This window comes from Anser cygnoides, chromosome 1 (assembly GCF_040182565.1).
Source record: "Anser cygnoides isolate HZ-2024a breed goose chromosome 1, Taihu_goose_T2T_genome, whole genome shotgun sequence".
Taxonomy (NCBI): Eukaryota; Metazoa; Chordata; class Aves; order Anseriformes; family Anatidae; genus Anser; species Anser cygnoides.
The window spans coordinates 111,896,512-111,921,773 of record NC_089873.1 but is presented as its reverse complement, the minus strand read 5'-3'; the positions used below and the strand labels follow the sequence as shown (position 1 = coordinate 111,921,773).

The following is a 25,262-nucleotide window of genomic DNA, read 5'->3' as shown; positions in this document are numbered from 1 at the left end:
AAGATTCCTTTGCCACAGAATTCCCAGAGTTTGCAAATTGAGGGTTCCCATATGAAATAAGCCAAGAGCAGAAAGATGGCTGATACTGCATTTGTCTCAGCTCTGTGAGGTGAAGAAAGAAAGAAAGAAGTGGGGTCTAAGTGCAAGAGGCTCTAAAATACATACAGATGTAACTGAGATAACTAGTTCAAAATTATTGCTGGTCACTGTAAAGTGAAAGAATTGCTAAAACGTATGGCACTTGCAAGAGACTAGGAAAGCAGCAGTTGCTTGTCTGTAACAACACACACCTTACTCACTAGAAACTTGAAGCTGTAATTTTGAAAAAAGACTTTTATTTAAAAGTAGTGAAAACACTGGAAAAAGTATAAGTTAACCATTGGTCAGTGTGTCTAAGAAGCACAAAGTGTATTCTTGCAGTTGTAGACAGTAGCTCCAACATGTTAACATGATTTGCAAGTTCCTGCCTTCTTTCAGGCTGCTTAAGATGGGTACAAGGCGGCTTCTCAGATGATTTACAGCAGTCGCTCATAGAACAGGAGATAGGCTTGTGAACTCAGCACTTTTGATACAGACACAGCTTGTACATGGGTATCACTGATGTGGAACCACTGTCCTTTTACTGGTTCAGTTTCTAAAGCTGTCAAAGTAAGAGTTTAGGAGCTAAAGTTATTACAAAGAACTGAAGTACTTAATCCTGTTACTGTTTGGCAGTAAGAAGTGATTGGTAAAGATACTTGTAATTATTTACCTTGAGGAGATTGTCCTTTAGGGACAAGATCAGAAAGATGTTTGTTCATATTTCTCGTTTTAGCATAAGCAGTGTAGTGCCCAGACCTCATTGTTCCACTGTGCTCAACAACTCCATAGAGAGAGTATAATACTTTCGTACTCCCTTCAGCCACATTCTGTAAAAGTGAAAGTTAAGGTATGTCAGTCAGGCACTGGATTTTAAACAGGCGAGAATATAAACACTTCCATTTGTTTGCCGGTGAAAGGGAAGTTGTCATTACACCTTCATGCGAGGTGCTGCAACTATGATCAGTGGAAATACACTGACAGGCTCAAGTACAAGTTGCACTTAGAAGTTAAATTGTATTATCACACAATAATGTGATAAGCATTCTACACAGATTCCGCTAAGCAGCTTAACTGTGAAAGCATATTAAAACATGGGAAAGGAAAATCTGACTGTTTTTCCACTTACTTTACATTTAACTGTACAGAAAGGAGCCAAGTCTATCACTTCTGGAAACTTGATATGCCTGTTAACCTTCCGTAGATTAAATCCAGCCTTAAACAGACAATTAAACAGACAAAGTAGAGGAAAAATCCATAACGTTAAGTGTAGCACATTAAAACCATGCTTGCTTAATAAATATTTCAGGTTAATTTTTTAACACTAAAAAGTTAGTTTTACATTAGACAAAACTGCAAAGAAACAACGCTGTGTTGTTTCCTCAAAAGCCTGAGGTCTCCTGGCCAATACCTCCTTGCCCCTAGATGCTGCACCAGTTAAGATGGCTCTTCAACTCACTCTGAAGGTAACTTCACGGTAGCAGATTTGGAAGAAGAATCAGGTCTACATACTCATGTAATTATGAAGACATCTCTTGCTTTTCGGATACTGTAGTATGCCTGATGATCTAATTTTAGATTGTCAAAACTGACAAAACATCTACTCCCACCTTATTCAAATAACTTCCAGTAACAAACTGGAAAAGCAAAGTAAGAGATGACAAATGTTTTTCCTTAATTGTATTATAGTCTCTTGGAATATTCTACACATTTCCATTTTCCCTGTGGAATGCTTTTCATCTACTGAATTACCTCCCTTATTTTATTTATTTATTTTAAGCATTTCAGTCAAAATACTTAATGACTTTAAACTGAGAAAAGGCAATGCTGTCTCCCAACCTTATTTATTTCCTCTTTTTCTTCTTGAGGAGTTAAAGCCCTAAATTTAAAGTTTTCCAAGAACTTGAGGAAAAAGGTAAGTCACTTTACTTTGGTGTCTACAAATAGGACTTCAGTTGTATTGTTTTCCATTCAACTAGCCTATTTGTTAAATTCATTTAGTAAGGAATCCTATTCTATCTGCATGGAAATACAAGAGTTTATGAACTGCTGTAGTTGCAGGAAACAATGCTAACATGCTACTTAATACAATAAGTAGTAACCATGGTGAAGAAATACATTGCAAGTAAGCTCACAAAAAACGTTGCCTCAATTACTGCTAGAATGTGTTTTTTCCTGGAAAAAAATCACCCCAGAACCTCCCACCACAAAAAGAACCACAAAAACCCACCAAACAAAAACAACCCTGCACACAACTACCTCCCACATGCTGAGAAGATAAACAAAAAAAACAGGTTGTAGGAAAATGGAAATATGCTAACATTAGATCTAAGTTAAGCTAGTACTACATGCATATATACGTATTAAACACGCACATTTTTGTAATAACAACCTGTTTGTTACCTGTTGAAATCTCTTTAAGTGAAGAGTTAAAATTGGAGGAGCAAGAGAGATTAGCATTTGCTTCTTAGCGTTAGTATAAACATACTTCTTTTCACCTGCAGAACAGAAAAGCCATCAATTGATTAATATCTAAAGAAATGTTACAGCAAGAATTTGATTATTTTCACTATTTATACTGTTACAATGTCATCCACTACAATGAGTGTGAAACTGAACACTCCCCTTTAACATGATGAACCGTGAAACTGCCATCCTGCAGCTCCCATATCACAAAAGTAGCTGCTCACACTGTCTAAGCATCATCAGCAAAAGCAGGATGAATTCTCGCGTGCTCTCTATGATTCAGAAATTGCACGTAGCTTTCATTGGTCTTCAACATGATTTCCCTATGACTGTTACAACAGAATTTTCATATTTGAGAAAGGAACAGAAGTCATCTGGTAAATAACCACTTCCTACATTCATCCACATAATGAATTTCTAGATTGCAATGACCGTGCTACCCCAAAACCCAACCCAAACCCACTCCTCTTTGACCACTCTTCTTTTCTAGTCCTCCATTATTCTGTACGCAAGCTTGTGAGCCCATTGTTCTGCTCAGTTAAGAACTTGTATTAGTTTGTGTGAAAGAGGTTCTCACAATCTGCACAGTAAATACTGATGCAAGCTAAGTTTGAAGCTACGTAAATACCGTTTTAGGAACAGCCCCGCCAACCACCCAAGCACTAGATAGGAACCCATATAGGAGTCAATCATGAAATCTGTTAAAAATAAAAAAGATATTTTATCATACTTCTCATGTTCTTTGGTCCACAATGTCTTTGCGTACATACATCACAGAGTAGTTTATTCTTCTCACTAAGTTTCTCATTATGGGTAAATTGATACAAACAGTGATGTATTGAACCTTCTTCTGGGTTCAGGTCTTCCCTGTTTGCAAGAGTACAAAATGCCATTTCGGGATCTTCAGTTAGTACTTCACATGTCTTGGCTGGAACAGTTTGAAGGTCATCTAAGATGCTCGTATCAGATTCAACATTATCACTCAAGCGTATTTTTGAAAAGTCAGTAGCAAGCCCTTCCTCATCTTCGTTTTCATCATCCTCATCTTTCAAAGATAGGTTGTCAAGGCCATTGACAAGCTTCATAGGAGAATCTAAAACTTCTGCAGGGAGATCCATGAGAGACTCCTTTTCTGCACACTCTTGTTCTGGTTTTCCTGTATTTTCAAGCATGTTCTGAACTTCTCTTTCAGTTCCCTCTATACTTAAGTCTTCGTGAGTTAAGCAGTGATCTTTGCAATCATTTGGTGATTCCTCTTCTTGCTTCACATCAGGAGTTTCAGAGTTAATTTCTCCCTCTCTTTCCTGGTTATATTCTACAGCTTTTTCTGACTGTTCAGTAGCACAGATATCTCTCAACTGAAGTACCTTTCCTTGGAGCTTCTGCTGGCGGCGCTGGCTCTGCAAATTGGTAGAAATAATGTATAAGCATGTAAAAAGTTTCAATGATATTTAGCAGTTCCAGCCATTTCTTTATCAAATTCTTTGTTGTATGTCATAGGTGTCAAAGGGGGAAGTTATCTATGATTTAGTAATCTGAGGTCATCAGTTTAACTAACATTGAATTTATCCTTGCTCAGATATAGCCCCCACTACACCTCTGAATATTATGTTATACCTATCATGGCAACTATTAACAGAGCACGTAACTTCTTCATAGCTATGACATATGTACAATTGACCGTCTTGGATGCACATTTGTCTGAGGAAAAATTTTAAGCCATCCCCTCCTCCTGTATCTAAACTGAGGAAGCAAAAAGAATTTTTTTTATTTTTTACCATAAGTTGCAAGTGCTTCATAAATAAAAGTGAAATATTTATCAAAACCAACCTTGGCTTGTTTTTTGGCCAGTTTCTTTGTTTTTTTCTGAAGGTGCTTACTTGTACCAAGGGGCTCATCTCTCTGTTTAATGTAACAGCCATCATTTTTATCTTCTTCTTCATCTTCAGATTCCTTTTCTTTGTTTTTTTTAGCATTTCTCTCATTTGTGTTTTTTATTTTCTACAAACAAACAAAAAAACAAATAATAATAAAAAAAATCAAAAAACACATAGCCACAAAAGTAGATATGTTACTGTCCTGAATAACAACACAGAATTTCAGAGAAAACTGCAGGGATGTTATCTGAGTTTTCAGCTCAAAATATGTCATTTCATTGACTCTAACATACGACTTAACGCATTGATGCCAGCCACCCTAATGCTTACAGAAGAGGCATCTCACTCCAGAAGGAGTCCATGTGAAACAATGACTTGCAGAATGAAACAGTATCAAAAAGTATGTCTATCAAGGCTGAATTCTGAACATGTAAAAGGACATTACCTTTGCCTCTAACAGACGTAAATCTAATTAAATTCACTGAGGAGTAGTATTTCACTCAAGTGGAGACATTTTCAGTTGAACTGTTTGCCGCACAATTTGTAGTATTATCCTTTATTTGCTTCTGTTAAAGCAAAATTTGTTCATTGCAGACAACGTGAACCCTTTGGTTGAGGGGATTTCATTTCAAAAAGCATTCCTAGTTCTTGTGTGAGCAGTGCTACATGGCAAATCTGACACATTATATATGCAGATTGCCAGTATAAAACTCAGAGAAATCAATGTTTTTGAGTGTCAGTTTTTGAGATCAATCATGTAAATCAAAACATGATCAACTTAAACAAATAACTCTCCTGAAAATCTTGTTTTCTACCTTCTGGGGGCAGGTTTATTATTTTAGCTTCTGAAACACACATTTAGAAAGCTGCATAAATTAATTCCCTCGTGATTGGAGAATAAAGGTAGTTTTGTTTGCTTATATGAAAAGAAGCCAGACATAAAGCACGTACAGTTTCTTACCTGATCATCTGATACGGGAAGTGACAAATCAAGGAAAGATTCATGAACCAAGGACACCTTTAAATGAACATTAAACACTCCAATTTAATTTTTTGGAATTAGCTGGCTTGCTGTCAATAGACTTATCTGTACATATCCTCGTTTGCATTCAAAGCATCCTTTTACTTGTTCATACAAACATAAAACAAAGCTGTTGGTAAATGTAGATAACTACCTATGACCAAAATCTACCAGTTACATTACTCCACAAACAAGAAATGCTTTCCCAAGTTTCAGTTTTCTTGTAGCCTAGCACATGGGAACCCAGTTTAGTGCCTATGGGATTGATTCTGTGATCAGATGGGATATGCATCTAGCCCACTCACTAATATCTGTAATTAGTTTATTGTCAGGATGCATTATCCTCACAGTACCTTCTTCCTTACCTATTTCCTCACAATCCCACAATCATTCCCATGTGACAAAGGGAGACCTAGTTGTCTGAGGGAAAAGGAAAAAGTTCCCAATAGCATACTGCTGAAATAGAACAATTCATCCACTCTACAGTTGGCACCACTGGAAGGTGTTCAGCAGGAATCTGAGTAAAATTTTTTGGCAGAGGCAGCTTGATGATGCTGCTGCCCTCTTTTTTTTGGGAACTCTTTTGAAAGGAACTGGAAGATTTTCTTCCCTTATGCTATAAAGCTAGATTCCAGTCAAACCATGCCACTCTTCAAAAAGCATGTAGCTAGTCAACTCATAGAAACACATTAACTGAAGCAAATCTCTCTAACTCCACTTATTTCTACAGATAGTTACTCTGGAGTTCTGCAGATTACATAAAATCATGCTCCGGGTTATTTAAGGCAGGCAGTTTACTTACTGTTCTGCATTCCTCACACATAATCGTACTGGTTAATTCTCCACCAAAGATTCGATCTATGAAACTTTTTATTCCCTTTTTCTTCTCATATTCTGAAAATTGACAAAGTATATAGTAAAGTCAGTAATATTGCATATAATATACTCAACTAATTTAACTATGACATACCGAGTTAAAAATGCAGTATATAAAATGTACATAGCATGCACCAGTGCCTGTTCTAGTTTACTTAGGAAGTACAGAAGATTCTTAAATTAAGATTCTTTTACATATTAAAGGAATGGGTGTGAAAACATTTACAGAAGACACTTTGACTGAACTGACAACTTCGCTGCTTTCTCAAGTCAAATGCATTTTTTATTTTCTCAGAACTACCACATCCCAGTAGCAGTTCCTGCTTCCTCCCTGGATTTAACTCAGACAACTGTCTGAAGCTAAAGAAAAAAAACAAGCAACAGCTTTCATCAGTATTAAGTGCTCTACGAACAAACACAATTTCCTCAAGTTATATCTCCAGTGTAGTGCATATTCTGAGCTTAAGCTTGGTCTTCATCTTCTAACCCAACCCAAGTCACATTGAAAAGTTTAAACTCTGTTCAGTGTGGGTTTTTTTTTTTTTTTTTTTTTTTTTTTTAAAAACAGCAATAAAAATCCAACAAACTTGTTTTTGGTAACACTGATAACTAATAATGAACTATAAGGATTGAGTAAGTTTTTACATTCATGTGCTAATATCTTAGCTTCTTTCATAATACTTGAATAATTAAAAACTACCCAAACATCTTCTAATGTATAATGACTGTAGAATCAACTCTCTTTTACTCTGTTACAAAAGAAATGCCACTGAGGTCAGTAAAACCTTTAAATAGACCATTTAACATTTTCAAGCCTTATGCTATAGATACACACACATACAAGATGTAGTATAAAGTTGTTTATTAAAAATGTATCTTTTAGTTGTAACTGTTAACATTAGTTTGCATACTTGAATGAAAAGAAAAAATTTATCACATCATCACAAACACGTATTTTACCTTTAATTTTCTTTTTCATTTCTTCTTCATTTTGTTTGTTAGAGTCCGTCAGAGCCTTCAGTATTCCAACACTTACTCGCTGAAATTTTCAGAACAAATTGACATTGCACAATTTCTTAAACTAATTCAGTTACCTTTACAAAATGATTCATATGGAGATAAAAAATCTTTACTAATTAAGAAAATCAATACAAACAGCACAACTGCCTATAGAGACGCAACAGTTCCCACATTTTGATATTAAAAAAACCAACCAATCAATAAATACACCAAAATATTGCAATTAGTATATAAGAAATATTTTAACATCTTTATGTTAAAAGACTTTCAACGTCTTTGTTGGCAACATGGACAGTGGGATCAAGGGTACCCTCAGCAAGTTTGCTGATGACACCAAGCTGTGTGGTGCAGTCAACATGCAGGAGAGAAGGGATGCCAGCCAGAGGGATCTGCGCAGGCTTGAGAGGTGGACACGTGAGAACCTCATGAGGTTCTACAAGGCCAAGTGTAAGTCCTGCATTTGGGCTGGGGCAATCCCAAGCACAAATACAGGCTGGGTGGAGAATGGATTGAGGGCAGCCCTGAGAAGGACTTGGGGGTTCTGGTGGACGAGAAGCTCGACATGAGCCTGCAGTGCACACCTGCAGCCCTGATAGCCAGCTGTATTCTGGGTATCCATGTGTGTGGCCAGCAGGGTGAGGGAGGTGATTCTCCCCCTCTGCTCTGCTCTTATGAGACCCCACCTGGAGCACTGTGGTTCAACGCTGGGGCCACAGCAGACGGACATGGACCTGTTAGAATGAGTCCATAGGAGGGCCACGAGGATAATCAGAGGGCTGCCGCACCTCTCCTGTGAAGACAGGCTGAGGGAGTTGGGATTGTTCAGCCTGGAGAAGAGAAGGCTCCGGGCAGACCTTACAGCAGCCTTCCTAACAGGGGCCTACGGGAAAGCTGGGGAAGGACTCTTGATCAGGGAGTGTAGTAATAGGACAATGAGTAATGGATTTAAACTATTAAAAAAATAGATTTAGATAATAGGAAGTAGTTCTTTACTATGAGGGTGGATGGTGAGGCATTGGACCAGGTTGCCCAGAGAAGCTGTGGATGCCCCATCCCTGGAGGTGTTCAACACTTGCTTGGATGGGGCTTTGGGCAACCTGGTCTGGTGGGAGGTGTCCCTGCCCATGGCAGGAGGGTTGGAATTGGATGGTCTTTAAGGTCCCTTCCAACCCTATGACAAATTAACACGAGGATGAAATACTTTTCAAAATTAGAACTGGACAATTAAAAAAAAAAGAACACCATGGGATTCCCACAAGCATTCTTTCAGACTTTTCAGAAATGAACACAAAAGGACATGATTTAGGATGACTGCACACGCTCCAACTTATTATTTCTATGGTTTTGGACAAGTCAATCTACTTTCTGAAGGTCAACAGACATTTATATGAAAAACGTTAAATTAACCAAAGACCCTTTAGAGCAAACAAAACTGAACCTTTCTACTTGATTTTACCGGAAGAGCGTAGAGAATAGGCAGTACATTGCCTTCCAGAAAAGCAGAAAACACCACTGCCTTTGAAACTTACACAACAAGGGCAACCTTTAACAACAGGCCATAAACAAATTTATTTCTTTTGTAAAATTAACATTACTTGTGGTTGCTCCTTTGCAACTGTACTACTCAGAGGCTGCCAGGTTTTACACTTCTGTTGTAATACACTGCAAGTGCTTATGGGCAGCACAAACCACTCTACAAGGGGTTGACTTCTCTGAGAAAGAATGCTTTTTCTCCCCTCAGAAGGGGTTAAAGTCTTGGTCTGGGGTAGGAAGAAGAAAGGTATAGGCAGCTATGGAATTACCACTCACTTGGATTTCTTCTGCTCTCATGCCATCAAGTAAGTAACGAAGCAACTCTTGACTGTCTTGCTGCTGATAACCTTTAAATCGTATTGCTCTGTTAAATGAAGTGTAAATTGATAAATGAAAAGTATAATTGACCTTAGAGATACACAATTCATTCCAAACATACAGTACCAAAGTCTCACGCATTCATGTATACAAGAGCAACAAATGTATTATGGTAGTTTCCAAAAACGTAAGGCTAGCCAATCTGAGCATATCACTGAGTATCTTTCATTTTACTTCTATTCACTTATATTTTGGCTCTTTATAATTTTTTTTCCAAAAGCTTTTTACATATTATGGAAATTTTACATGTTGTGATGCGAGCTCAAGAAAAAGAAGAAAACTGACCTTTGTTTAAACAACTAACATTTTTTTTCCATACTCACTATACCAAGCAATTATACAGATACTCACTTTTTACAAACCTGAGCAAAAAGTTCCTTAGGGGTGACTACCCCTTTCTTTGTCTCTTGCATTTCTGTCAGGAACTGATGCATGGCTAATGTCAAAGGACCTGGCGGATCTAGTTTTATTAGCTGAGGTTCCTGTTTTAAACAAAAGCAATAGAATTGTTTCGCCTTAATTTGATGACAGATCCTTCTGGAATTAAGTTTTTCCTTGTCTGAAATTCCAAACTGATTAAATTCCAAAATTGCAGTATGTTAAACTGACAAAAACAAACAAGAAATGGTTTCTCATTGCACAGTGTAGAAACACTGGGCTAAGAATCCTTAACAATTTGTTGCTTAATTGCAACTCCGTATTTCTTGCTTTTATTCAGGAAAGTACTACAATTTCTCAAAATGCAAAACCCTTCTTTCCCAGCCAAATCTGTATTGTAATGATACGTGCATTATTTAAGTTAGTGCTGAAGACATCCTCTAGTTTCCTATGTTGCATTTAGACAAATTACACTATATCAAAAGTTACATGTTTTCATCACTTTAGAACTGAAAGGGCACTACTGACTTCAGTAGTAGCTCTATTAAATTCAATGGTGAAATTCCCACTGATTTTACATTTTAAATACTAACAATGTAAAACATTTTAAGTTAAACGGTTTTAAAATACAGAGTACTGTTTGTTTCTTTAACAGAATCGGGAAAAACAAAAACAAAAAAACACTATGGAGGCTGAAGCTTATATACCATAGATAACTCAGGTGACTCAATTTTAACTGTCGTGTCAGGCATTTTAGCTTCTTTAAGCAGCTCCCTCAGGACTGGAGTTTGTGACAAATTCTGTAGAAGAAAAAACACAGAAAAAGGATTGGTAGCCAGGGAACAAGACGAAGGGCAAAGGAGTTCCACTTGCCATGGAATTTGCGGCAACCAGATTAACGGCAAGTTACTTTTGCCAAACAGGACTAAAATGGTAACTTCTACCCTGGACACAACTCTGGAAATTCTAACAATGCTTAACAGCTAAAGATAAATTACATAGAGCTGATGGGACTTGCAACTACTCTCTTTATGTATTACTTTAGGTTGCAGAAACCCTAAACGTATTATTTTTCATAAGACACTCCTTTTGACACAGTCTACTTACTACTATCCGTTTTTAAGTCAAAAGGTAAAATGTAACTATTTCCTTGGTTTAAAACACGTTAAGAAATAAAACTGAACTGCGTTTACTAAAACCTGCAAGTACAACGGGAAATTTGCTCAAGTAAAGCTTCAGTATCAGGAGCTAAAAAGCACAAGAATGCATTTTCTGAATGAATACATACAAAAAAAAAGGACGTTCATTTTATCCAAACACTTCTTGTCTCATATCCAAGACACATGAGATGGCAATGCAGTATGCTCATGCAGTTAATATTTACCTCTATTTGATTTCCTGTTGCTGAGAGAGAGTATTTTGTTTCAGTAAACGCCCATAGTCTTTGGTTTTTAATCTCTCACATTCTAAGAGGTCAGTGAGGGTGATGAACCAGACTGTATTTTTATTTTATTTTTTTTTTACTAAATTAGGAATTTGGCATGCTTAATCTCTATAAAGAAAAGATGCTGTCCTTCAAAGACAAGGCAACTGGTTAAATCTTCACTTAGTGCAAGTCTGAACCTGCAGCTCCATTCCTTCATACTGCTCTGGGCCAACAAACTATTTTTAAAATGAACCCATCATTCTTGGCAGATAAAAATCATATTCTAGTTGTGCCATTGTACAATAGAGTAAAAAAGGTTTTTTTTTTTTTTGGCCTTTTTTTGCAACTCCCTTTTTATTCTACTTAATTATTTTTAAAAGCAGCACTAACTACTGTACCTGCATCACTGCATTAAAGAAACATGTATTCCCCAAGTTACTAAGTCCTTTAACAGTCACTTCTGAGTTAGTACTTGAATGAGAATTCTCTTCTTTGAGCAAGACTTCTTTTTCTTGCTCATTTCTGCTGTCTTTTTCTACCTTTTTATTTCCGAAGTCTTTATTCTCTTGCTGCTTTTCTGCTGGAACAAACAAACAAACATACATTTACCCACAAACAAGGAATGGGCTAGGAAAAAGTTTTTACAGGCAGCAGCAATCTATGATGTTTAAAGTTTAAACATTAAAATTAATTCTGTAGTTCTATAGCTGCAACACTACTGGTTTAGCTTCCTAACTCCTAGCACTTGGTCTAAAACAAGCAAACAAACATTTGAAACCATTTCAGAGCAGCATAGAATTTAAACATGACATTTAGTTCGCAAGCCATTAACGCCAACAATTTCTGAAACTCAGCATGTGTTATCTGAAATTTCATTCTTGTTGCAACATCCTCTGTTTTAGGGGTTTCTACAATATCCAGTAAGATGACATCTGAGATAATATCCCTCTTGACATGGCCTTATTGTTTGAAATTAAACGCACAGGTTTCCCACTGTCAAAGAACTCCTATGTTCACTACATTAATCTAAATAGATGAAACTGGGAGGTTCATGCTCTTCAAGACACATTAGTTATTTCCCCCCTTATTACCTTGTTGTACAGCTTGAAAATTCAATGACCTGTTAAACAAAACCATAAACGAACTCTAGGTAGTTTTCAGAGTAACACCTGTAGTCGTTCTACCACTTTGACAGTCTAGTCTTGATAAGGTTTCCAATGTATGGGGCTGTGAGCCAAGACTGACTTAAGACAATGTAACGATAGCTCAGAGAAAACAAGGAGAACGGACAATACAATCTTTGCAGATGAACAAGAAAACAGCTGGAACACCTGAAGCAGACAACTGCATCCAGGTATTCATTAGCACTCTAGTTCAAACCTAAGGAAAAAAAATATTCTGGCAACCAATTTAAGTTCAAATTTTAAATGTAGAGAAACCACCTATCTGGTAAAGGCTGACGGAACACACCCAAAGATTCTGATTCCTTGTGGTAAAATTCCACAAAAAAAAAAATTCCTTCTGGTAAAACCTCAGCTGATTCCTGAACAAAATACTCAGAGATGACGACTAAGATGACTACTACTTGCATCGGGTGTGATCTATTTCCCAAAGAGCCTAAATTTTGGTAGCCTTGAGTTAAAGTATTTATTTTGATAAGCAAATACTTCTAAGTATTCCAGCGGAAGTGCCTTGTAGACAGAGAGTTTTGCAGAGCACAGCATGTTGTGGAAACTATGGGAGGTGTTTAAAAGAAAAAACAAACGAAAAAAAACACAGCAATAAAAAACAACAACCATGTTTTGCAGACAGACTGCAGGCTGAAAACACCATTTTAGAGAGTTCTCAATGCACTACAGCTAAATATACTAAAAAGAGAATTTGATTTTTGTGGCTACGCATCACTCTTCTTCCATTAGGAAATAAGCTGCATCAGCTGGAGGCCTAACCATTCCAGCTGGCACATTCAAAATGTTTACAGAAATACCTAAAAAATAAAAATCAAGTTATCCTTAAGCAACAACTTATTTTTTCCCTCAAATCTCAAGAAAGACTGAGCAATATTGATGAATAAATATGACACTTCCAAATACTGAGAGTCAATTCCTAACTCACAGAACAGCCCAATGTCATACTTAATTTTTTTCCCCTCCTATTCCTGTATTTCTGGTTTGTAACAGGTATGGGGACACTAAACAAAATCCTGGTCAGATTAAGTGGGCTAGGATGTTATGATTTCAGAATTCTGACAAAGAAAAACATAAAGGAATAAATTTGCCTTTTAATTTACCATAAAGTGCTCCAGAAACTAATTCTTGCACATTCTCGATTTACAGAACTGTATGCTGCACTAAAGGGACTTTCTGATTTACTGTCTATATGCTATAGTTACTTACCTGAACGTGATGAGTCATGACAAACTTGTTTTTTAACATATTCCACAGTCTGGCCCAACCGTGTTGAAGTGTTGTATGGAACTTCATTATCACATATGTAGCACCTGTATCAGCCCACCCACCCCCAAAAGAGAAAAACAATTAATCCTATTTTTTCTATTACAGTTCCTCAACTATTTACTTGTTTGATTAAATTTATTACACAAAGTTATAAAATTACAAGGTTTGTTTTGTGTGTCTTTTTTTTTGTTTGTTTGTTTTTGTTTTGTTGAGATTTTGAATTCTTACAGAAGTGTTCAATTTACTTCTGATTAAGAAAGTAAGTTAAAAATCATCTTCACTGAACAATTTCAGTGATTGGAAGTGATGACCTACAAACATAAATTAGACCCTTAAAAGATGTTCTTACAAACCTATGCTACATGCAAAACAAGTACTGGGCAGATTTTGCCCACATAAAGAAACTGAGATATCAGCCCCATAGGAAGCAATGTACCAATTCTATGGCATGGAAAAAAAAATCTGTTTATTCTAGCCAATGAAGTGTTTCACTGTATTTAAACTGGATAAGTGTGCTCCATTAGTCCTGCATGCCTTTTTTAAAATTTTATTTTACTCTTTTGTTTAGGATATAAACCTGTTCATCTTTTTAGGGAAAAAGAAAACATATGGTTAGACCGCTAATTTGTTTTAAACAAAATTGTGAGAGAAGCTGCAGTAATTAAGGCTTGAGTAAGAGTTAAATTCTGCCAGAACACATACAGCATAAGGAGAGTTGTATGTACCAATTTTGTAGTTCTGCCCAATTGAATCTGCCCTCTTTGAAGAGATCACAAAAGGTTTTGAAGAGAACGCAAATACTTCTGCACTTTGAAACATGTCAATTACAGTTATTAGGCACAAATGCATTTAGCAGATCTCAGGATTACCTTAAGTCAGACTCGTTTCTGATCTTAAAAGCAGCAGAAGTCTGCAGTAAATTGCCTTCCTATATCTCTAGCATCCTCAGTATTCGCTGAGAATATTCCTGCTTTTTCATGTCTCAATGAGAGAAAAAAAACAACAACAAAAAACTGGCAATACCTGTGGAATCCTTGAGTATGTATGTATGTATTTATTTAATAATTAACCAGACCGACATTCTCACTCCTGGAATAACATACAGTAGTTATTTCCATGGGCAATTTTTAACAAAATAACCTTTCAACTGTCAACTGTTTTTAATTTAAAGACTTGAAATTATTAAGGGATTGAAAAGATGATGGTAATGATGCCTGTTTGACCAACGGGTAAAAGGCACACTGAAAACATGTACAGCAGCACTTGTAACCCCAAAACAGCAGAACTTAATGAATTATTAAAACTCTCCTCTTTCTCTCCATGCTCAAAACCATTTCTTTAGCAATTTACAGGTATTATTCAAATACAATTTCAATCATGTATGCACGCACACTACAGACATTTACTCATACATTCGCAGAATTAATAAATTCTGATTAAAACTGCTTTTGGCTTTTGCTTTTATGTACTAATCCCAGGGTGAAATATAGTTCTGGATTGTAGTACTGATTTATAACAATAATTTACACCCAATATACCATCCTGTGAATAACCTCTTGGACAAGTCTGTACAAATGAAGAATTCTAGAAGGAAGCAAAATACCTTGCTTAAACAGCTTCCTCTCATTCACAAGGAGGCTGATTTAAAAACTACAGCCATTTTAGAACTGAGAAAATAAAGTGTTTAGAAACTGTATTTTTAACACTGATTTAAAAATCACAAAAATAAATTAACTAATTCATTAGCAATATATATTTCTGGCAATGTCCATTTCCATTCCAGAGTACAATGGAAACACTGGTCATCACACATACGTGCGAAATATGATCGAGTAATGAGATAATGTTATATAAAATGAACAAACAGTAAAGTTAGAAAAAGGTGACCTTAAGCAAAATCAAAACTATGTCATATACAATATTTCTGCATGGCACAGTTTAGAATATTAAGGTTCTCCCTTACATAGTAACACTCTATTCCTTTTAAGAGAAGGAAATACTAACAGGGAGATAGCATTTGTATTGACAGATCCACTGGCACCTTGTAATTCTACAGCTGTGCTTCTTAACTATACCTATAGTATGATGAGGTCATAATTATTGAGAAAAAAAAAAGAATCAGGTTTTTCATTAAGTGTGCATCAGGAAGGAGTTTCCCCAGAGGACGGAAGTTAAGATTTAGAGCTACATAACATGCTTCCATTTGTCAGTATTCTGATCAAGCAAAAGCAGTAAAATACTAAACCAACAGTATTTACTATTTGCTCAATTCCAGGTTCAATTATGAAAATTTTCTAGTTACAATTTTTACAGAAGAGCAATATTTATTCAGCAGATCTTAACAAAGACTGCTGGCATTTTTGTGTGTGGAATGCTTTATATATTTCTAGAGATAACTCCCAGAAATCACATCGAAAACACAAATTATATCCCAACCTCTGTTGCCTTCTATGTGTTAACTGTTGCCTGACAAACTCACCACACACTCCAGTTGTCCAAACTGAGAACCAAACAATGGGGATCTGATCTTGGCGTTGTGTAATGCTTTAAAGCATGCTGTTCTTGAGAATTTCTGCCACAGCCCTATAATGTTGATAACCAGAAGTGTCACAAAATCCAGTTGACTATCAATGAAACATATATAGTCAGTGTATAAAGAAAGTATTTAAATGAAAACTGTTTAATTATGTTCAATTAATTAGGATAAATAGATGGCTCTATTTCAGACATTTATTTCTGCAGAGAGAAAAGTACCTTACTGGGTGCAAAATAACCCTAAAGTCGTCTGAGGACTGGAAATCTAATTTACAAATTTCAGTTTGAACCGCTTGAAGAACGCAACAGAAAAAAACAACAACAAAAATAAAAGCTCTTCAGCATGCAGTTCTAACTTTAATAAACTAGTGTTAGCACAAGATAATACAGGAGAATAAAAAATTAGGAGCATTAACAGAAATGTATATTTTCTTAGAGAAATAATTTGGACTTTCTAGGAAAGTAAGTCCTCAAGATTGTGTTTTCGCCTTAAGTCTGCTAAATGCCTTTGTGCCAAGCTTCTAAGTACTGCATTTCTAAGTACTTCACTTGCAATTCAGAGCTGACATTTTTCATAACACTAAAGTATATCAAATCATTCACGTAGCATCACCTTTAAAATAATAATAATCAAAACGTAGTTATAACAGTTTAAGTAGAAACTCTGTTGCTCCGCTATATTGGGAAGCACCGAAAGATCTGAATAGAAATTAAGAAGAAAAAAAGGAGATACCCTATGGCCACATTTTAGACATAACCATATTGAAGGGCTTTCGTCACTCTCCTCCTCGGATTTCTCTCGTGTCTTATTGTCTGCCTTGCAGTCCTGGCAAACATGCCATTCGACGTTTAGCAGGGCCTTTTTCAGATGACCTTGTTCCAGTCCTTTACGAATATGCTTGCACATAGGTTCTACAAAATAAAAAGGACAAGAATACTCTAGGTACTGTAACAAACGTGTGTCTAGGCTTCAAAGACACGGGCTGTAATCCAGAAGCTATGATGACCCTTCCAGAGTCAAAGGAACATTGATAATTTAGCAGACACACCAAAAAACTTTTCAGAAAAATACTTTGTTACCCTCATTCACAATTGGAGGATATTGTTGCTGCATCCTAAGCTATTACATTACTTAAAAAAACAACCAAACAAAAAAAGCCCAAGTATCACTCATATCTACATCTGTCAGAGGAGCTGTCAAAGCTTTTGGATACCTACCTATTGTGCCCGGCAATAGGCTTCTACTATTGTGGTGTTACATTTCCCACACCTCTAAGGGAGCAGCCACAGCCCACTGCCACAGTTCCCAGTCTCCAAGGCAGCACCTGGCTGCCTACAGAGGTGGAGATTATGTTTCCAGCTGAGCTGTCCCTGTGAAATTATGCTGCAGACTATGGTAGAAAAGAATAGCAGAATCACCCTATTGATATCACTATCACTTTGCATTACAATTCTACACCCTACTTAGAGCTGCATCTTCTGGTCCTGGTGTGAACTCCATCTATCTAACCAAACTCTGCTGAGAATGGTTATGCTGAGAATAGGCATTTGCTGCTAAGACTGACAGTTGAGAATGAAGAAAAGCCATCTGTAAACTTTTTCTACGCAGAGAAATCAAGAGTGACAGACAATGCACATGGCAAGCTGATTCAAGTTCCTCAAAACAATTAACGAGGAACATATTTTAAAGGTTTGATTTTTTTTAATACAGCGTAGGTTCAAATGTTTATCATCAGCAACCTACAATTCTTCACTATTTGCAGTTACAAATGTCTACATTTCCAAATACAAGGTCAAATTTCTGACAGTATGAATAGTTATCTCAAAGTCAAAAAGCACAGAGTAAAGAAACACATGCTAAAAGGAAAGCATCATATGTACTTAATATGTTAAAATCCTATTTTTGTCAAACTTTTATTGAGAAGTTACTTAGCTGTTTACATAATTCAACAGTCTTAAGCCTTAGGTCTACAGAGGCGTTTTTATGGATTAGATCAGAGACTGCATAACAGCTCTGAATCTGTCTTTGTTGAGGACTGTATTCACAACTACAGCCTCAAGATGCTAAACTCTTCTTCGCGTGAGCTAAAACAAGTATTAGTTTTGTACCTACCATTCAATTTCTGACCAAGCGTACAGGATTTTATCTCAGTACAAACACTAGCCAGTAAGAGCCAAATGCAGGTACTTAGATGCATTATTTAAGCTGTTAAAAACAAACACAAAAACCCACAGGCTTCATCTTCAACTTCAACACTGTATTTTTTAAACAAAGGTTTGTATCTTGGCTGCTGCTCTACAGTGGTGTTACAATACTTTCCATTTCCAGCTTTCCAGGACTTTGTCAGGGTAAGCTAGCCTGTTATTAGCCAAAGAAGTGATAGGCCATCAGCAGTTACACCATGACTGATTTTTTTTTTTTTCCTGGAGAAGGATGAGGAACAGTCATGGCAGACCATTCGTCTTTTTTTTTTTTTTCTGGTGTCAAGATCAAAGAAGTTAAAAAGCCATAGAACACAGAAGCTAACGCAAGACCAGGACAAAAAGATCTATGTGTCAGTTAAGAACAGGGTAGCGTCTGAGTAATAGTTTCCAAGGTCTTATTATTATTTTACAGCACACTTAAAAAGCAGCAACACTAAAGATTCTTAAAGGACTTCAGTTTCATTTATACAAACCCACACTTTATAACCACGTCTTCAAAGCCAGTGAAGCTACCTAGTGTAAAGGCATTCTGATATTAAAGAGTTTGCAAGCCTTCTTTGAAGTCAAAACAAATGTTTTTTTCCTGTTGGACTACAAGACTTCTCTGAAGAAACATACCCAGCATATCCAGAGACTCATCAGACTGTGCAGTTTTGCCTTTGGTGCGTTTCTTTCCCATATTTGTAGCCTGTGATTTTCTTTAAATAGAACAGTGACCTAGCAAGGAAAAATAGGAAATTGGAAATTACATTTTGGTTTTACTTAATACTTGCTAAACAATAAATTATTTCCATGGTTGAGATGGCCCTTGAAGTGAATTAACTTGTTTGACATTTTCAAAAGGAATTAATTATACTTTAACATGGAACAACTGTAACTGTGGTAGAGACAAGATACCAGTGTGAATTACAAAAAAAAAAAAAAAGGGGTTAAGACCTTAAATCAAAAGCATCCACCTTGTTCCTCTTGTATACTAAGTTATATATTGAAAATCCTATACACTTTTAGGACTTAGACTCTAAGTAACTGAAAACAGGGGGATTTTAGGAAATGGAATTGGGTTTGTCCTCATTAAATCATCAAGTTTTTTCTTGCAATTACGATCATTCGGTTTTCTCTACTGCAAATTCCTTCCATCTTTTTAAAAGTCTGACACATGCAAGTACTCTTAACATATTTAAAAATCCAAAAACGTGAGTTCCAAATTTTAAATTTCCTTTTTTTGGGGAAAATTTATCATTGCCTTCCCACCATAACAAGCAAATATGGGGCTGGTATTGGGTATGACTGTAAACCTTTCTAGACAAGAGTGACATTCCAACAGAGCCCTACGCCAAGTGATTCCCTTCAAAAACTCGGCTACTACACACACAGCAGGATATTCCGCCCCCCACCTCTGCCCTTGTGAGGCCCCACTTGGAGTCCTGCATCCAGGCCTGGGGCCCCCAGCACAAGAAGAACACGGACCTATTAGAACGGGTCCAGAGGAGGGCCACGAAGATGATCAAGGGGCTGGAGCACCCCTCCTGTGAAGACAGGCTGAGGGAGTTGGGGTTGTTCAGCCTGGAGAAGAGAAGGCTCCGGGGTGACCTTACAGCCTGTATAATGGCCTTCCAGTCTAGCAGCCTCCCCCTAAAGAAGGCCTACAGGAAAGCTGGGGAGGGACTCTTTGTCAGGGAGTGTAGTGACAGAACAAGGAGTAATGGTTTTAAAATAAAAGAGGGTAGAATTGGATTAGATATAAGGAGGAAATTCCTTACCGTGAGGGTGGTGAGGCACTGGCACAGGTTGCCCAGAGAAGCTGTGGATGCCCCATCCCTGGAGGTGTTCAAGGCCAGGCTGGAAGGGGCTTTGAGCAACCTGGTCTGGTGGGAGGTGTCTCTGCCCATGGCAGGGGGGTTGGAATCAGATGGTCTTTAAGGTCTCTTCCAATCCAAACCATTTTGTGATTCTATGATTTTTATCTTTTAGTCTGTATTCTCTAAGGCTCTGTGACTTATTTCACAAATATTAAAATTGGCATTTGCAGTACACTGAAAACATGAAATCTAAAAAGGTTCAAAATTGAGTCTCTGCAGTTTTATGCAGCCTTTGCAGATCTGCCTAACTCTGTTCTCCACCCCTCAAGTCAGCTTCATGTAAATGTGTCAGCACGCCACTCAATCTGACTTGTAACATCCATCCTTTCAGAACCATTTCTTACCTTGAACTCAGCACCACACCTGCCCCAGCTGAACAGCTGCCTGCTTGGAGCTGTCACAGCCAAAAACTGAAACCAGCCCATGGGTACCAAAGAGCAAGTAAGCCTGTGAGAGTTTAGACATGATACCCACAAAGAACTTTTTGTAGGAAGAACCTTTTCAGTGGTGTGCTTTTAGAAGAGATGACCCAGTTGTTAAATGACAGGTAGGCAGCCACATCAAGAGCAGAAGTATCACCTTTTACAACTGAGCATTCAATTTGTTTGGAAAGAGAAATGACAGCTCATCCAATAAACTCCCTCTACAGCCTGTCTTTCCACACAAGCTACAAAACTCAATCTTTTACAAGCAACTCTAAAGCATTAATCATAGAATGGCTTAGGTTGGAAGGGACATTAAAGATCATATTGGTCCAACCCCCTGCCATAGGCAGGGACACCTCCCACTAGATCAGGTTGCCCAGGGCCTCATCCAACCTGGCCTTGAACACCTCCCGGGATGGGGCATCCACAGCTTCTCTGGGCAGCCTGTGCCAGGGCCTCACCACCCTCACAGTGAAGAATTTCCTCCTAACCTATAAATCTCCCCTTTTAGTTTAAAATCATTACCCCGTGTCCTGTCATTAACAGATTGATCAGAGTCGCTCTCCATCTTTTTTTATAAGCCACCTTCAAGTACTGAAAGGCTGCCATGAGGTCCCCCCGGAGCCTTCCCTTCTGTAGGCTGCCCAGCCCCAGCTCTCAGCCTTCCCGAGCTGCCTCACCCCTGGCAGCACGACAGGACCGCACCAACACTCAGCGCCCTTCACTTAACCCACGCCGCGTGCGGACGGACTCGTCCGACAGGCTCCTCTCCAGCTTTTTGCACCAAACTGCTTACGCAGGGAAAGGCACGGCGGGGCCTAATTTCGCTACCAGTTTAGTTTCTACCAGCGGGCGGCCTGACACATCGCCCCCCCCTCCCCTCTACCCCCACCGCCGCCCACGTGCTGCCCGGTCCCGCCGCGCAGCCGGCCCCGCCCCGCCCGCTTCCGATTGGCCCTCGCCCTCCTCAGCGCCTTTACTGACAGGCACCGCAGCCAATAGGAAAAGCCGAGCACCCCCGGCCGTGAGGCGGCCCGGCCGCGAGCGGAGCGCCGCGGAAGCGAGCCGAGGGGGAACGGCTGCGCCGGGAGGAGCGCCGCGGGCACGGCCCGGAACGGCACAGCACGGCCCGCCGCCTCCCGCCCCTCACCTGATGCCGGCGCGGCGGTGCTGGCGGCCGGGCGGCGCATGGCGGCTGGGGGCGGCCCGGCTCGGCCACTTCACCTCAGCGCCGAGGCAACGGTCACCGGCTGCCGCGCGTACTTCCGGCGCGCTGCATGCTGGAAGTGCGAGGGAACGGTAGGGCGGAGGGGAAGGCGGGGAAAAGGCGGCGCATGCGCAGTGGCGTAGGGTGAAGCGGGGAAGCAGTGCTCTGAGGGGGCGCGTGCGCAGTTGCCGGCGGTGAAGCGGCGGTGCCCTAAGCATGGAGGCGGTGCTGGGGGGAGGGGAGGAGGAAGCAGGGTAATGGCGGAGCGTAATGGCGGTGTCCTGAGCTGTCACCCTGACCCCGAGCTTTTAACGCCCCCTAGCGCGGCTGTAAGGCCCGGTGCGGTTTGTTGTAGGTACACGATGAATTCCTTCCCATAGTAAAGCCACTCTTTTCTCCCCCTGCTTTCTTTTTCGCTTAGGAAGCCGCAGAAATGGCCAGCCGCGAGGAAGCCGAGGCGCAGGTGTCGGAGCTGGACTTGCTCTCCAGCATGTTTCCCCGCGAGGAGGAGTTCCTCGTCACCGACCCGCTGGCTCTGGCAGAGCTAAAGCTTTCTGCTGAAAGCGAGGCCACAGAGGTGCCCTCTTCGAAAGTCCAGTTTATACTCAACGTAAAGCCCGAGGTCCCCGGTGCCTCGATGGTATCGTAAAGATGTTCGTTTGGATACTTTGGGGGTTGGCTTTTTAATTCTTATCCTAAAAATAATATTGTGGGATTTTTAGGGTTTCCTTGAACTTAACATTTGATCGTTTTTAGGTGGAATTCTCTATGGTCTGTGCTTTACCGTTTAAATATCCAACTGTTCCACCAGAAATTACGGTGAGGTATGTTATGAAAAATACAGATATAATACCCAAATTAGTCTTTTTTGGTTAGTTTGCTGTTAAATTAAGCCAGATGGACAATGATGCTGAAGAAAAACCTACAAGGATATGATTTCTTCAGTTGCTTCAGCAAATAACTGAGAAAAATAGGAAAAGCAAGGAGTGCCATCTTCTGTACAAAGGGGTTACATGTAGCTGTTCATAGGTTTGATGCTCAGTAAGTCTGTTTGTCAGTTTTGACAAGGCTTAACACTACTTAAAAGAGTAACAAGTTACCCAGTAGTCGTATTCTTCCCTTTTCAAAATGCTGAAATATTCAATATTCCCAGACTATTTTGGGGGGAACTTTTCTGTTTAAAGAGGTACTTTCTATCATTCAACATTATATAAAACCAGTTCAGTCACCTTGCTTACTTCTTATGTGCCTTTGTCTTGATTCTCATGTACAGATTGGTAGTACTATATGCGTACTCAAGAGTTAGCACAATAAGTGTTATTTATAATCTTTTTGTAGCTAATTTGACTTAAGTATCAATAGTAAGTGCATGTGGCCTATTTTTTTTTTTTTTGGCAGCTTGAAGTAAACTGTTTGAATAGCATGATAAATCATAAGCATATTACAACTACACTTTTTTTTTTTAGGTCACCATTATTAAGCCGCTCTCAGCAGATTCAGCTGAACTCAGATCTAAAAACATATTTGATGCAAAACTGCAGTGGTGAGCCTTGCATGTTGAGTGCAAGAGAATGGGTTAAAGACCATGCATCTGCTTACATTGACAGAGAGCTTTCAGCCTCCTCAGTGATGACATCAAATACCACGCAGTCTGAGGACGTCATTTTCACTAGATTGTGGATCTATAGTCACCACATTTACAACAAGCAAAAAAGAAAGAATATTATTGAATGGGCGAAGGAGCTCTCTCTGTCAGGGTTTTCTATGCCGGGGAAACCAGGCGTTGTTTGTGTAGAAGGTCTACAAAGTAATTGTGAAGAGTTCTGGTCAAGGTTAGTTTTTCTTTATGCTTAAATGCCATTACTAGTTTGAATGTTGTGTTTTTATGTGTTGTGTTTGTGGCCACTGGTGGGATGCTCAACCACCTTACAGCCTTTAAAGGTCTGCAAAGAACTTTTTTTAAAATCATAATGTATTTGCAACTATGAATATTCACAGTACTGCTCGATACAGCAGTCAAAGTTACTAATTCTTGCACATTTATTTCTGTTTTATCTTCCTCTGTATGTCAGTGGTATAGCAATGGACTACAGTAACCAAGGCTTGTTACATATTTATGTGTTTATATTGGCTTACATTCATATTTTATTCTATTCCCATCATTTATGTTTCTGTATGGCAGAGACTAACTAAACATTACTATTTGATTATAACAGTAAAGAGAGAGTGACAACGCATGATGAGAACGTGAGAATTAGCACAGGCAAGGCAGAAGTGAGCAATGAAATTGAAATTGCATCTTCATCAATTATTTTGTGATGAAAAGCGTTAATGTTTTTGGCAGAGATAAAATGAAACAAGCTGCTGCTTATGGGAATATTTGCTTGTGGGTAGTATTCCTGTGACCAGCTAGGGAACCATAATCTGAACCATAATCTCTGTCCAGAAATTTGTGTACAAATTAATTGTATTGATTTCTGTGATAATAGCTATTTCATAGTGTTTTATGAAACAGTCTGTATTTTATGGATAGACTTATATTTCTCCACTTGCTTTCAGAGTAAAAAGACTAACGTGGAAAAGAATACTAATTCGGCACAGAGAAGATGTTTCTTTGGAAGGTGGAGGACATGCTGAGATTCAGAAGCAAAGAAAGTTCTCCGCTTTGGAAGAAAAATGTTTTGATGCGCATGGTCCCAGAGGAAATCATATGGATTTGGGGCAGCTATATCAATTTTTAGAAAAAAAAGGATGTGCTGACATTTTTCAAATGTACTTTGGGGTTGAAGGGCATTAGGTCACCATAGGTCCAAGTGCCTACATTTGTAAGTTAATCCTCATAACAGATTCCTTAGCTGTTCTGCAGCTGTTGATCAGAGAGGGAATTGATTATCCTTGCTTGATACGACAAATCCAGTTTTCTATGAAAACAAGTATTCAGTTCGATTTGAGTAATGAAAATGACTGAATGAATGCTTTATTGCAGGGAATATAATTTATATAAGGGAATTTAGGGGACGTAGCTAATTACGAGGAAAGAAAATAAGTTTGATAACCTACTGGGCAGAGTTACAGAACATGGGGTTTTAGTGAATGAGTATATGAGTAGGAATAGACAAAAATGAAGTGTGGACATCTGAGGAGAAGAGATGTTTACCTGACATTATTGTTTACGTACACTACATGAAGACGTTTTGGTAACAATCTTTTATTGTACTTTCTACCTGAATGTATATTAAGTGATGAGATTAATATGTTTTATATAGAAATGAAATAGGAGCACCTTACTCATGCAAATCGGACGAGGTAGGGCGCCTTCTCTAAGTAAGGCACGAGAATTTTCCCTAGGTAAGCGTGCGTACGGGTGTGGGATGCTGCGGTGGCTCCGCTACCACTGTCTGCACAGGGTACAGCAGGGGCCGGGCTCCCTGGAAGTGCACTCCAGCATAATAAAGGGTACCCTGCTGAGTCCAGGAGTTTGCTGACTGTTTTTGTACCCGGTTTCACCAGGCCCGTGTGGGA

General features: G+C 38.7%; 2 protein-coding genes across 5 annotated transcripts; one reads left to right on the top strand and one right to left on the bottom strand.

Annotated features, from left to right (window-relative positions):
- Window positions 1-310: 310 nt before the first annotated feature.
- USP16 (ubiquitin specific peptidase 16) lies at window positions 311-21,823 on the bottom strand. Of its 2 annotated transcripts, none has more exons than XM_048055645.2 (18): window positions 21,684-21,823; window positions 18,868-18,966; window positions 16,778-16,956; window positions 15,989-16,092; window positions 13,450-13,553; window positions 11,452-11,633; window positions 10,335-10,427; window positions 9,601-9,731; window positions 9,148-9,235; window positions 7,279-7,357; window positions 6,245-6,336; window positions 5,383-5,439; window positions 4,375-4,545; window positions 3,275-3,944; window positions 2,482-2,576; window positions 1,208-1,294; window positions 752-908; window positions 311-640 (listed from the first exon to the last, which is right to left on the bottom strand). In XM_048055645.2, exons 2-18 carry the CDS (start codon window positions 18,926-18,928, stop codon window positions 516-518), a joined length of 2,475 nt encoding a protein of 824 aa, XP_047911602.1. In that variant the 5' UTR covers window positions 18,929-18,966; window positions 21,684-21,823; the 3' UTR covers window positions 311-515. The 2 variants fall into 2 exon arrangements, with proteins under 2 accessions (XP_047911602.1, XP_047911603.1); XM_048055646.2 differs by having other exon boundaries at window positions 11,452-11,630.
- Window positions 21,698-25,211, top strand: RWDD2B (RWD domain containing 2B). 3 transcript variants are annotated; one of them, XM_013182702.3, is made up of 5 exons: window positions 21,698-21,832; window positions 22,162-22,380; window positions 22,497-22,564; window positions 23,207-23,572; window positions 24,300-25,211. In XM_013182702.3, exons 1-5 carry the CDS (start codon window positions 21,722-21,724, stop codon window positions 24,535-24,537), a joined length of 1,002 nt encoding a protein of 333 aa, XP_013038156.2. In that variant the 5' UTR covers window positions 21,698-21,721; the 3' UTR covers window positions 24,538-25,211. The 3 variants fall into 3 exon arrangements, with proteins under 3 accessions (XP_013038156.2, XP_013038154.1, XP_013038155.1); XM_013182700.3 differs by lacking the exon at window positions 21,698-21,832 and adding an exon at window positions 21,870-22,069; XM_013182701.3 differs by lacking the exon at window positions 21,698-21,832 and adding an exon at window positions 21,880-21,994.
- The last annotated feature ends 51 nt before the right edge of the window (window positions 25,212-25,262 follow it).

Coding starts and splice junctions, on each gene's coding strand:
- RWDD2B (XM_013182702.3), top strand. CDS start 21,722: ATGGCGGCTGGGGGCGGCCCGGCTCGGCCACTTCACCTCAGCGCCGAG. Junction 22,381..22,496: donor AGGTCCCCGGTGCCTCGATG/GTATCGTAAAGA, acceptor GATCGTTTTTAG/GTGGAATTCTCTATGGTCTG. Junction 23,573..24,299: donor TGTGAAGAGTTCTGGTCAAG/GTTAGTTTTTCT, acceptor ACTTGCTTTCAG/AGTAAAAAGACTAACGTGGA.
- USP16 (XM_048055645.2), bottom strand. CDS start 18,928: ATGGGAAAGAAACGCACCAAAGGCAAAACTGCACAGTCTGATGAGTCT. Junction 10,428..11,451: donor TCTTTAATGCAGTGATGCAG/GTACAGTAGTTA, acceptor TTTCTTCTACAG/AATTTGTCACAAACTCCAGT. Junction 9,732..10,334: donor AGTCACCTGAGTTATCTATG/GTATATAAGCTT, acceptor TGTTTAAAACAG/GAACCTCAGCTAATAAAACT.